The 14,389-nt window shown below is 39.8% G+C and overlaps 1 protein-coding gene across 1 annotated transcript in view; it reads right to left on the reverse strand.

Moving 5' to 3' along the window:
• The window catches only part of prkci (protein kinase C, iota), a 45,247-nt gene that overhangs the window by 22,116 nt on the left and 8,742 nt on the right, over nucleotides 1-14,389 (reverse strand). The window contains exons 2-8 of the mRNA XM_080861956.1: nucleotides 8,976-9,097; nucleotides 6,207-6,296; nucleotides 4,222-4,272; nucleotides 2,869-2,954; nucleotides 2,184-2,321; nucleotides 2,040-2,094; nucleotides 3-58 (exon numbers count right to left, since the gene is read on the reverse strand). Of these exons, the coding sequence (XP_080718082.1) occupies nucleotides 3-58; nucleotides 2,040-2,094; nucleotides 2,184-2,321; nucleotides 2,869-2,954; nucleotides 4,222-4,272; nucleotides 6,207-6,296; nucleotides 8,976-9,097 (598 nt within the window). The remainder of the gene's footprint in view (nucleotides 1-2; nucleotides 59-2,039; nucleotides 2,095-2,183; nucleotides 2,322-2,868; nucleotides 2,955-4,221; nucleotides 4,273-6,206; nucleotides 6,297-8,975; nucleotides 9,098-14,389) is intronic.

Below are 14,389 nucleotides of genomic sequence, written 5' to 3' on the forward strand. Positions count from 1 at the left end.
ACCTCTTTTTCTTCTCCATCGTAAGTCAAGCTTTCTCTGGAGTCTTTATTCTGAGGGCCTGCAAAAGAGAGGGGGGGGGGGGAAGTGACAGACAGAGTGACAGACAGACAGAAGGCGAGGGGGAGGCAGGAGAGGAAAAAGGAAAATGGGAGAGATGAGAGAAAATAGGTGAGAGACAGTCACACGCTTTGTTCACAGCTCTGCAGCACCAGAGCAATTTCTCTCTCCTTGGTTCGAAAAGAAAACAGCCAGTTTGTATTGACCCTTGTTTAGCAATACAACAAAACCAGACCATTTTGTGAATACATAAGTAGGAAAGTATGCCTTTACACCTTATAAATTATTTTAATGTTAATCAAGCCACAATATCAGTAAAGCAAGGACATCTGCACTTCAATAATGGCAAACTGAGCTTTAGGTGCCCCTCTAACAGCAAACAATGATCCTAACCTCTTTCAAAGTTCTCAACCACTCGACTGCACCTAAATCTGGAGCTGCTGGTAAGCTCCCAAAATCAGCTGATCAACGTGTAGTCCAGGTTTTCAAGCTCCTTGCTGAGTTTGGTGTTATCTAAACACTGGCAATAAAATAATGGGCACTCAAAATCAGTTCCACATTTTGTTCCTAATCCCCGGGATTACACATGGTGCGAGTCTGTGGCGTGTTTGATTTATGCTTCAGTGGGAAATTAAGATTAAAATTAACCTTCTGTAACGTTGGGTCAACTTAGCCCGCAACTATTGTGACTGACCTGCTCAGCATTGTTGATTTCTCCTGTTCATTTCACCGCAGTTTTTAAATTTATCAATGAAAGAAAAAAAAAATCATCACCCTAGTATAAAGAATAACCATGGCATCAATATAAAGACTCACAAAACTCAGCAAATTCCTAGAGGAAGACTGCTGAAACTATCAGGATTGATGTAAGAGAATGTACAAAGAATTAAATGAATGCATTTGCCCCCGGAAAAACCTGACTACCACAAAGAGTGGGGATCCAGGGAAAGCCCTAGTATTTTATTTGGCTAGCACCACATATAAAACACTGGGGACACACCCACACGATAAATAACATGTAATACACCAGTATGTGTAAATGCCGACGACGCCGGTCACTTACTAAGGCTACATCGTAGGCTCAACAAAGACTACACAGAACTCTAAATCAGGTCTTAGTCTGCATGAGGTCTTTTATTTTAAAAACAAAACCAAACTGACTTCCCCTCGTGCTAATTTGCACACAGGCTTAATCAAAAACTGACTCTGTGTACATCTTTCATGACGCAGAGCGGAAAGACATTTTTGGGATGCTTCTGAAATGCCCTGCAGTGCTTCTGGTGGAGTACAAGTGCTGTCTTAGGGTGTGTTGCTGCACCCACTGGAATACAGGGTGCTCTTACGGGACCACTGAACTGTGGTAAAAATAATAATTACTTTAAATCTAGTGAGTGTTAAGATTATTTATCACATACCTCAAATTCTGAAACAACAGGCATTTACTGTTTGGTAGTGTGCTTCAAACCTAGTCTCTACCTGAGCTAATACAGCCTGTGCGTGGGTGCATGTTCGTGCATGTGTGTGTTCGGGTGGTTGGGGGTGGTACTGCTTTAAAAAATAAATAAATAAATAAATAAAAAAAAATCTAAAGAAAAATTGTTTTATCTCAGCAGTCTTATTTTCAAAATTACTGCAAGTCGCAGCTGGAGCCGAAATTAAATTTCGGTTAATTGCAGAGCCCTACCATTGATGCATTAAATTAAGATGATCACATTATAACATTTATAGTTTCATATTGCATCTCCACTCATAACCGAGTTGGGTGGATAGTGCTACTCTAACAGGCGCAACCTAACATAACCCAACTTAACCTGCCCAATGCCCAGCGGTGATGGCGTCAGTCATCAGTGATAACGCACGAACGCACTGTGGAGCCGTCTTACATAACTGAGCCTCTGAGGCTAATTTCACAGACTATATTATGTAAATTAACAGAGAAAACTGTGCTTTAAAACTTGAAATGATTTAAATGTGTGTGTTACCTGGTTGTTCATGTGGGTCTAGCTGACTCGGCTGTGTGCTGGGCATCATTGGATCCTACAGAATAACATCCATCATTAAAGTACAATCAGCACAGAGACAAACATTCAGTGTGTATTTGATTAATTGATGGTAACAGATCTCACATGGATCATCGGTCTGCCGCACTCTACTGTCGCCAGTTTATGGCACTTCTTGTGAACCAGCAGCTTGCAGTTGATGCATTTGTAGCCTTGTCTTCCCAGACCCCAGATTCGGTCTGTACAGATGGCGCAGTGAGCTCGCTGCTCGGGTGGGCGAGAGGAGCAAAAATCATTATCATAATCAAGTACACAGAATAATCCAAAGAGTGGCACAGAGACAACAATGACTTCTGAAACATGAACGAGTCTGCTCGTCTAGAATCAACCCCCTTACTACTTTAAAATCACTGAGGTTTAAAACTTCCATTAAGCCACTGCAATATTTAGACACTAATGTACAAAACAGAAGGGAAATAAAGGATGTATCAAAAAGAATGACACAATTACATGGAAGATTGCAGTAATTTTAAAATACATGGTTGTGCTCAATGTGCCCCCCTCTGGACACTCTGCACACGTCCATATGATAGTCCAACCCGTCCCATACGTTTGCAAGCATGTCTGGAGTCACTGCTGTTGTTATGCTACCTACCAGCAACCACATGAAAGCTCCTCTAAACAGTATGTATTTCGATTGTTACTGGTGAACTGCTGTTGAATTAAAGCACGTTAGATGATCAAAAACAAAAAAAACCACTTAAAAATAGGCATAGCAGTGCAGAGAACTACACAATTCATTACGTCTCACCCTGTTGAAGCGTTTGGCCTGAAAGGCGTGACCGCTGGCATAGTAAAGCTTTCTCCAGCGTCGAGCTCCACGGCGATATATCGACTCTGTGGAGGGAGGGGAGAAAAAAAAAGGCATCCAGCTTCACACGTGTGATCGGACAAAAATGTAAACTTTCTAAATTCACAACCATATTTGAAACACCACCATCACAACACTTTCTGATCGTTTTGTGGATTTTCTGTGTAATCTTGTTTGTTGAAAAGTGCTAAAACTGTTTGAGTTAAAGTTTATAAATGTGGTTCGATACGCTCTCTTTTATTTTTAGATAGGTAAAAACACTGAATTCATTTCTTGCATGTCAAGTCAAAGCTGTGAATCAGTCGGCATCTCTTATGACTTTTAACCATCAATGTGTCTTTACTGGCTCTCCTGCATGAAATAAACTTCAGTGAATTTGAACCACATTATTCAGTGTGATTATTCCACTTCTTCACTCTGGAAAAAAGTGGCAGAGCCTCATTATGGCACGTTCTGCGGTAGGACTACACCTATGAGAGGAACGTGTAGTCTGTCATGTCTCTTGGTGATGAAAAGGATTTTATGAGTGTATAATCACCTAATCTCACACAGTGACCATGGTAACAGACAAAAATATCATGTAGTGTGAGCCTGACACTGTCTCACAGCTTCATAGGCAGCCATTGAATCACATTGTTTGTAATGGAGGTGGATGTTTTTCTAAATTATAGAAAAACAGAGTGGCTCTGTGGTGTAGCAGTTAACCCATTTGCCTTACATGCAAAGCAGACTGGAAGGAGACACAAACCCAGCCTTAGAGGTCATAAGCTTTCTCCTTGTGCTGAGCCCAAGCTTGTATATATCGGAGGGTTATAGCATCCGGTATAAAATCTAAATCAAACCACCACAGGGATCATTCTGCTTTGGCTGAAAGTATCTTCATACAGTAAGGACATCCCATCTCCTGCACGCATGTATTGCTTTTAATTTTCAGTTATGTAACTGTTGTGCTGTATTTTCACTTGGATAAACCTACAGGCCTTTCACTGTACACCGAGGTTACTCAAACATGACTTCCTGTCCTCAGGAGACAATTTGTGCACACATCATATTCAAATGATAATTTATTTTCTGCAACTGTACTTCGTTTCTATGCTTTTACAAACTTCTGTTTCTCTGCACAGACTCGTTAAGCGTCCTTACTTGGACCCAGACATTGAACAGTCTCCATTACACCACTGTGCCGTTTTAAGGTTTCCTTGGTGTGTGATAGATTTGAAATACAAGTTAAATGCAGGATTGTTCAGCTGCTAAAAATGAGGTAAAAATAAAGAAAGAAAAGGTTCAACTCACTGTCTTCTCCCGGACAAGGCATGCCAGGTTTCTCTGGTACACAGGGGAACACTGGAAAGAAAAAGGATGACTAACTTTAGACAGTCTTAAAGTCAGACATTTCTATCATTGTCACGGTGAACCTGTAGCAAAAGGAAAACTTCTTTTCAGGTGTGTATGATGTGTATTTGTGTATGATACTACACAAACTGGGAAAAGACAATTTTTATCAAAGTCGACAGCAGAGACCGCTCGAGTTAGACTGGGGGCAGCGTGAGTCAGAGACGAGGCGTGGGCTACAGCCAAAGAGCTCGTTAACAAGCAGACCTGGTGGCCCCTCACGAAGCCCTCAGTTCCTCTCCTAAACATCCCCCTTCATGTCTCACTCATCCTCTTTCAGTCATCACACTTGAATCTGCTGCACTCTTGACCCGCCACCTCTGATTATATTAAATCTTTACATTATCCACAGCCCCAGGTTTTATACTGAAACACACACAGCCTGCCAATCAAATCTACCCACATATACAACCATCGCCCAGCATTGCAGTTGCACTAGTAAATTTAATTAACATTATCACTTTACTGTCAAACACTGTCTGCAGTCAGGCATGCTCTGCTGGACAAACTATATGATTTCTTTTTCTTTATTATGTGCTGCAAAAAATAATAGTTCTCATAGAAATGTGTTGTAGCCATGACTACAGCCTGTTTGATATGGGATTTTTATTGCAGACACATAGATTTTTTCCTCAGAGATGCACTAAACAGATTTTTCTAACATTTGTTACGTGTTGTTATTTAAAAGTCCTTAAAATAGAAAATAGGATCATACACTTTAAAATTAATGTTATTTTATTATCACAACAAGTCATCGATTACTCATTTACGCTCCACCCAACTCTGCTTGCATGCTGGTTGTTTCCAACAGGGAAGGTGGAGATCGCAAACTACACAACATCAATACTCATAACATGGTTGACGGCCGTTTCTTCTGTCTCATTTTTACCTTTTACTTTAATTTTCCTTTTACTGGTTGTTACAAATGCCAATCTATCAGCAAATAGATCACATCGGCCGATGTGGTGGGTGGCTGGCTCTTCGAAGATCACCCCACCCAGCTCGAAAATAGGAAAGAATCTCAAACTCCAACACTGAAAATTAACAAATAATGAACACTGCTGCTTGTCAGAAGATGTTTGCAAGGCTTTTTTGTAAAAACGTGGGAGGTTTCTGTGAATTCATATCCAAAGACAACATAACTTGATATGGACCGGATAGTGTGTACTAGATCTTTGGCAAACGAATATTACACAGTAACTTATTGTGCAAAATCACTTTGTCAGTGTCTTTCACGTCCCATGGTCTATTTTGATGTTTTTATATCTAAATCGTTAAAAACTCTGAAATGCTAAAAAGGAAAAAAAATGATATTGCTTGCAGATAAGTGAGTAAAGCAAGGAAATGTTTTTCATTCTGACAAGAAAAAAAATCTAAATATATTAGGATCTATTATTGCAGTGAACACAGGCTCACAATAAAAAAAGGTAATTCTGTTCTAATTCTGTTGTCTTGTGCCTAAAGTGCTTGTAATTATAAACTAAAAACAACATTAAGGACTGACGCTTTTCACTCTGTAAAAGCAGGAGAGCCTGATTATGAAGGAGGACATTAACTACTAATAAGTCAAACTGTGGCAGTCTGTGTTGGTACTGGCTGTCAGCCACGATCCAGGCCTGAGGGCTGTTCTACTGTAGCTTAATGACCAGAAATGGAACAAACAGTAATGCTGCCAGTTTGGCTTGTTATAAAAAAGCCCAACAGGGAGGTGAGTAGACCACTGGGAAAGCAAAGAGTCAACAATCACAGGCTTTTCTTAGAGTTATTACAGAACTGGTCTGAATTAACATATTTCTAACAGCAGCATACAGGAACACGCGCTGAAAGTGTAGATGTAGCCGAAAAAAGAGAAAAAAAGGACTTGTGTGAAAAGCAGAAAGGCTCACCATGGATAATGAGCTCCGAGTCTTTGTTGAGTTCATAGAGACGCAGAGCTTCCTCCAGTTCCAGTTGCGACGATACAGTGCAGGGGTCACCTAGCAGCGGAGGAGAGACCAGATGTCATTCACCACATTTACATGAACACAAGAAACCAAAGTTACTGGGAGTAATCACACGTGGGAGGACAATAGAATATTTTTACTTCCTTTGCAGTAAAACTACTTGCAGAAAGAAAAACAACATTTATTAAGTTTCAATGAGCTTCCTCTTTAGAAAGAAAGAAAAATAAAAATTATGGTGTAGAGTACATAATGTACACCTTTTTTTCCTATGTTTCTAGAATAGATACTAGCAATAGAGATTAGAAACACAGAGACACATAAAGCCAATCTCAATCTCCCAAGCCATCAAAAAGGTTTTTGTAGATTTTGCACATTTAAGTGGATTTCTTTTTCTAATTTTACAAAATAACCCTGCTATAGTCTGGCAGGGAGTAAATCTGGTGTTTTATTAAGAGACAAAAATGTTTATGAAGGGGCAAAAATTAGCACATTTGTCTCATCACAATGATCTTGTTTTAATAATTAGTGGAAGCCAAAATTGTTACTGGAATTTAATTAGTTAATAGGTGTGTCTGAACGCCCCCTCTCCTTTGTTCTTTCAAAAATATCAGCATTTCATTTTCTAGATGCAAATATTAAAGCCTGCTTAGAAATATAAAAAGGAAACCACGGCATTTAAGATGTGGCCGTAGGAAAATCCACAAAGTGGATGCTAATTTTTTTTACATAGAACAACAAGGGAAGCAGCTGCAAAGGACAATTAAGAGGTAGGTAAACTGTATTTCCAGTAAACGGTGCAAAAGGCTGTAAGAGTTAAAGGTGAACGAAACAGCGGGGCAGTTTGACATTTAAAATACAAAAAAATTCACTCTAATCGTAGGTGTGATACAAAACGCAACACATGAACTTTTAAGTAAACACTGAAAGTGTGTGGGTGTGAGCAGACGTCGATGATGCCATTTCGAACATTTTTATTTTTAATTGTACATGCCTATTTGTGCAGTGATCAATAATTAAAATGCCACTCAAACACAGATCTAATTACTTCCTCATCATTTACAGGAAAAGTCCAGGGTCACTCGTGAGGAGGCTGGGCAAGGCGACGCTCAATTCTGCTCTTACCACTCGACCCGACCGATCACCATAAAAAAAATTATTTTATTTTTTTTAAATGCTGATAGTATAAATAGCACAGGAATGGAAACTATGACACATTGTGCAAATTTAAAATGATACAAACTGCTGGAGGTGGATGTTGAATTAGTGGGTGGACTGCAGCAACTATTGTGTCAAAGGTAAACGTGACAGTCTGGTTTAATCAGTACAGACAAAGTTTTGGTTTCAGGAAGAGGACAGAAGTTACGCTTTGTTTATCAGGTTTATTATGGGGTTGTTGTTTTTTTAATGGGTTCATCAGGTTTATCATGTTTCCTGAAAATTTCAACTAATCTGGGCTTTAAAACATAGTGAAGAATTTTCTGCTTTTCAAGTTCATGGACAAAAAGGTGACGTATTAAAATGCTTTGTGATATTGAAAGATTTAATTGTTTAAGCTTATTCAAGCATGTCTTGTACAGTGTATGTAAGGAGCGCCCTTGATATTTATGGCTGCAATTAAAATATTTTCATTACTGCTTCACTGGATTGACAAATGAGTCATTTGTTATAAACACAATTTCCCAAAGCCCAAAATGATTTATTCAGGTTGCTGGCTCTCAACTCTTTATCTCAAGATCAGCCTACTGGTTTAAGTATAATTGTTAAGAAGCCATTTTTGTGTTTACAAGAAAAGCCACCTACATACAGAAGTCACCTTAACTTCTGAAGCCCACTAGGAGCAACCCTTGGCGTTCTTTTCTGAACTGAGACGTTTTTATCATATTTCAGGTAGGTCTGGGTGATATATCCAATATACACGATGTATCGCAAGTTTTTCACGTACAATGGTGAAAAAGACTATCGTAACCATTGAGTATAAAGTGCCATGGCCATATTAAACTTTCTGAAAGTAATTCACTGAGTTTTGAAATTAAGGGTACAAGGGAAGGTTGTTAGATGTCGTTTTTATGGATTAAAGACTTAAACTAATTCAGTACTATATTTTGTTTATAGGAAAACTGAGTGTCCGAAGTGGAGTATTTTTAAAAACACACATCAGCAGCAGGCAGACATACAGACAAACTCCAGGTCTATTCTGTAATTATAGCGACGATGACCTGAGTTCATGGTGTGCACTTTGGGGCAGGAGGAGAGACAGCAAGCACAGAGTACGTAGTAACAACATCAAGCAGCTTTTCTGCCTCGCACAGACTAATGACTCCAGCGACTTTACGTGGGTGGCTATCAGTGGGAGCTGATCTGAGTCTAATGAGTTTGAGCAGGCCAACCTTCTCCTGAGTGGAATGATCTGATGGTTCCATCTCCATCTTTCCTATGACACAATGACTTCTGCCAAATAACCCGCTGACAAAGGACTGAATCAGCCTGCATACATCTGGACTGACAAGACGTATGCAATGGTAATGGAATGCAGTGGTAATGACATATGTGCTGATGTGAGCCTGCGCTCATCATATGCTGCCAAATTCAACCCGTGGCTCCTAAATCATATTTCTATAATGGTTGTTTTTCCATAAGTTAATTTGTGAAAAAGCCCCAGCTTTGATGGCTGTTCACCTTAAGGTGGAGGCAGCAGTCTGATTAGAAACGTACCTTCCTCATCAATCCACTTCATCGTGAAGAGCTGGTCGTTGTCCATGGAGCACATGTCCTTCACCTCCCCATACAAGCCTTCGTACGAGATGGACGGTTCAAAATGTGTGATCATGATGTCCCTACAGGAAAGAAAAACAAGTATATTATTTAACTTGAAACAATCAGACATACTGGATCAATACCAACCACAGAGTCAATATTTGACTTTCCTGCCACTCTAACATTTTCTATTAGACGTATTCACAGCCAATAAAAGTCATTCAACTAGATTAATTTCAGTATTAACTATTTAGACCAAGGCCAAATAAATAAAAACAAATACAGCTACAACATATCACTTTTAGGGGTGTGATGTGACCATCATACATTGGTTTCTGAAGTCCTATACTGAAACCCCAAGACTGGCATCTCCATATCTACTATCCTCATCTTTTGAAAGTGGCTGCGACCAACAAAGGGCAGAGCTGACTGTACTGCACTCTCAGTAGTTAATGTCTTTGATAGCCAATGAGTATGTCCTGGATAATCATCTCTGATGCTTAGAATAAAAATTTACACCATAAAATATCAGGAACATATTTAGAGAAGTGAAGCTTTCAAGTTCTTTTTGCAATTATAGCTATCGCCCCCTGGTGGTCATCAAAAAGAATGCAGGTCTAAGGTACTTCTCAGATGCCTTCAAATTTCAGACCCAGAAGTTGGGCCCATATTTTATACAGCCGAGAACCTCTGGAGTTAAAAGCGAATAAAGAAAATGATAAGCCAAAAGCTGTAGTACTTCTAAAGGCCATATGAGGGTGATTCCAAATGTGAGCCAATCACCATAGACTCACATGTTAAAATGCCTAAACTTACAGTATTAGAAAGCATGTCTACAGCCTACACGACATCTGCCCCCTTCATAAAACTATAACTCATCCATCTGGATACTAAATATATCTGGAAAACAATGTATGATTTGATGTAGAGAATCATTACGTTGCTACTTTGTACAGACAGTGATGCTGAAAACATGCAATGTAATCTTATCTATATCCATCCATAACCAGCACAGTACACTGTTCTGCACTGTTCTGTATTGTTTAAGAAACAAGTTTCATAAGCAGAGAGGAAAAAAAGTTGTGGGTGCAAACCGAGTGCAGACACTATTTATTGCTTATTATATGTCATTATATACCTCTTGTTAATTTCCACAAACATACAAATGGCCTCCTTAGTCAACAAATCTGAATGACTAGCGTTTCAAATCTGAATATCAGTACATGCATAGATCCATTCTCTGCAACATGGATACAATATTATGATCCACTTCACAGACATCAAATATTGTTACTAAGGCTGCTGAAGAAAATGTATTGTTATTATTACATAATCTGCTGATTACTGTTTGTACAAACTTTTCAGTCCTTTAAATATCACAATGCAGAACAAAAAATGTCTATCATAAACTCCCCAAGGTTCAAGATGACGTTTTGTCTGGCCAGTAATCTAAAATACAGTAATACTCAATTGAAATGTAAGAAACCCTGAAAGATTTGAGAGTGTGAAAGGAGAAAAGTTTGACATTTTTATTTAATAACTGGCTAATCAAATGATAAGTGATTGTATCAGCACTAGTCATTACTCATAAAGATTTGTTAAACACTCTACTCCTCCAATCTGTCCCCCGCTCTCGCTTATGTCGTCAAACAAAAACTCTGGAGAATGTCAGACTTATGATGGGGAGAAAAGAGGTGAGAGAGCACTTTTTTTTTTCTTTTTTCTTTTTAAACACTGTGAGTCACAGTCTGTCACATTTGTGTGTGCATTCATCTGTACAGCATGACTGTGGGTGTGAGAAAGAGCAAAAACAAGAGCGAGAAAGCCTGCCATGGACTGAGCGAGACAGCTGCACACTCAAACAAAATGGCACAGCTGATAGTGGCTGTTCTTGGACCGTGACCGCTGTGGTTTAGGGCTCACTGTCCACCACTGCAGTCCCTTTATGGAAAAGCAGGGAAGCTCAGTCAAGAACAAATATAACTTCTGACAATGCTAGACCTCACTGATCAAACCTTCATCTCATGTATGATGCTAATTTGGCCTTTAATGTACTGGGAACCTGTCCAGAGAGTAACTCTGCTTCTTGCTTCCAGCTCTCCTGTAACCCTGGAAGGATGGACAGACGATTTGGGCTTCTAATGATTATGAAAACAATATAAATAGCATAAAACAATTATTCTTTTGCATTTTTGGCTACAAAGCTCTTGTTTTTTTTTGCACCCTCTTTCATATACATAGATGAGTTTCCACGCCTCTCTTAAAGCTCAAACATCTCCAGACATCTCAAGGAGGCTTAAAACATCCATCTAGATCACTCGATATGACTGCCACCCCATAGCTGCCCCGGCACACAGGTTCATCATCTGTTGTTCATCATTGCAACACTGAAAATCCCTGAAAAGCAAAAATATTTTGCCATTGCTGAACACCAGCTTTGTTTTTGTTTTTTTGTAGTTTTATGAGCCCCATCTATTTAGGGGTAAAGGGGGAGTTACCCTAAAAAGTAGGCAGAAACAGATAGATGCAAAGATAAGATTTTTTTAAATGGGTGACAAATTAAAAACAAACCAATTAGCACAAAAAAGTAAACTGGAAAATGTCCTTACAGGATTAGTCACAATGTAAGAGAGGAGAGAGGGGAAACGACTCAGGGGCAAAGCACTATACACATGGTATAGGACGGCCTTTTCCCACTTCCTTTAAATGAATTTGTTAGACAAAAGACTGTCCCGTTATTTGCACAAGTGTCACCACTAGAGGGGACTGTGTGGTCCCATTCAGGCACATCACATTTGGAAAATTAGTCATTAAAGGGATGTAGGTGTTGGATGGTTGTTTAGATTTTTCTACCTGCTTAAATGAACAATTTGGCTAAAATGCAGGATTTTACTCTTTAACACTGCATGGTGTTGTACCTGTTAAATTTAAAAAAAAAAACATAAGAACTGCTGAGCAGTTATCCCCATGGAAGCAGTCAGCACTCCACTCATAATTTCATGTTAGCGCCAGGATAGACGTTACCTGCTGTCTGTGCTTACTACACAATAAGATGGGGGTAGAGATGTAAAACACAAGCTTTTACAGGTCTGCAGGCGACAAGAGATCTGATCTCAGGCGGCTACTGGAGCAGGATCAGGAATAAGAGAGAAGAGGGAATGGGCAAAAACAAGGAAAAAGGTAGTGATGTGTAAATGCACTCCCCACCTCCAGCCGGGGACAAAGCCCTCTTACTCCCTTTACAGCCTTCATCCCAGCTGGTTCCAGGTTTTCATCAACTTGAAAGCATTTTATCACAATTATAAAATCCCAGTCTTTTAAAGGCAGCTACTACACAAGTTCAAGGACGGACTGAGGTGTGTGGGGTCAATGCAGGTTCAGTCCTCAAAAGGGAACAAACATAATTAATACCAATAAGCTGGTGAAAGACATTAACAGGAGGATCTGAAATGATTCGTCAGCGCACAGCTTCCGCACAGCAGGTATTAAACTGTCTGCGAAACCACACATCAAGAATGAATAAAGCAATAATATGCTGACGTCAAGAGACAGTCTGATGCCTTCTTCTCCTTCCCTTCCGCTCTCTATTTTCTCACCCTCTTCCTCCATCCTGCTGGTGTTAATCATTACCAGTGAGAGGAGGGGGAGGAGAAAAAGACTGGAAACAGCACTCCTCAAGTCTGATCTCTCCTCCAGGACCAGCATGGCAGCTCCACTTCCTACTAAAACCCTGATAACATCAAAGGTTCAAGAGTATATGAACACACACACGCACTACAATTCCAACACCATGACTGTACATGATCCAAGCGCCGTTTTGATGCCAGCGAGTGACTAACTGAGTCACGTGTGACTGGACCGGAGCTGAGGGTGTTCATTAAATACTGTGCGGCTATGCTGTAGTTAAAGTTTAGCCAAATCTCCAGTGTTTCAAACAACTTCCTCATTAACACAGATACGAGCTCAGCTAAAGACTGCAGCTGATACAGGAAAGAAGTAGAACACAGTGATCAAAAATAGACTCACTGGCCACCTCATTAGGTACACCTGTTTCAATGATTGTTAATATGAATAACTAATCAGCCAGTCACATGGACTGCATCTAGACATGCCACTGAAGTTCAAACTGAGTATTAGAATGGGAAAGAAAGGTGTTTAAGCAACGCTGAATGTGGCATGGTTGTTCAGTTCAAGTCTTTCAGAAACCTACTGAAATCTACTGGGGTATTCCCAAACAACCATCTCCAGGGTTTGTCAAGAATAATCTCAGAAACAAACTATCCATTGAGCAGCAGTTGTCTTGGTGAAAATGTATTGTTGATGATAGAGGCGGATCACCACACTGCTTATAGGCTATAAGAAAGGCAACAGAAACAACTCAAGTAACTGACATTCAGATATGTCTTCTGCAACGAAGGTATGCAAAAGAGCATCTCTTAATGCACAACATGTCAAATCTCAAAGAAGATTGGCTTTAGCAGCAGAAGACCACATCATGTGCCACTCCTATCAGCTAAAAACAGGAAACTGAGGATGAAATTCACAAAGAATCACCAAAATTTGACAACAGAAAAACAGAGTCTGGTGACTCTCAAAACAACATGAAAACAGGGATCCAGCTTGCCTTTTATCAATGGTTCAGATGGTGGTGTAATGGTGTGGAGGATATTTTTTTGGCACACTTTGGGCATTGCTTAATAGCCCTTTGCCACTAGTACCTAGTCGGATCAGCTCGGAACAGTTCGACTCAGTTTTTAGGGGTTTCCATTATGTGGTAGTACCTGGCCAGGGTTCCAAGTGATCTGAGACTATTCAAAAATGTGATTTCAAGAGAGTACATGCCACCAATTGGCTAGTCAGTGGCATAACTCAAAGAGTCATGAGAATCAAATCCACCATGTTTTAAACCTGGCATTAAGAGAAATGGCTACTCTAAAGCCATTTAGAGTAGCCATTTCTAAAAAAAAAAATTTAAGCATTAAAAAAAACAAACAAAAACAAAAACCCACACAGCAGTCCCCAAGTCTGACAAAACGCCACTCAACGGGCACCAGGTATACCGTCGCCTTGATGTCCTCCATTATTGTGGCATTCATGCCGCATACAAATGATATCACAGGACTTTCCGCCGTGTGCTACAACAAATCCACACACATTAGGTTCTATGACCGAAACAGAGTTGAGTGAAGCCGCATTGAGTCGAGACAAGTAGGTACTAGTGGGAAAGGACTATTTGACACCACAGTCTACCTGAGTATTATTGCTGATCATGTCCATCCCCAGTGTACCCATCTTCTGAAGCCACTTCCGCAGACACAATACACAAAACAAACAAATTTCCCTTGCACGTGTTATGTGTAGTTATTTATGAG

The sequence above is a fragment of the Rhamphochromis sp. 'chilingali' genome (genome assembly GCF_963969265.1).
Source record: "Rhamphochromis sp. 'chilingali' genome assembly, chromosome: 16".
NCBI classification, from domain to species: Eukaryota; Metazoa; Chordata; class Actinopteri; order Cichliformes; family Cichlidae; genus Rhamphochromis; species Rhamphochromis sp. 'chilingali'.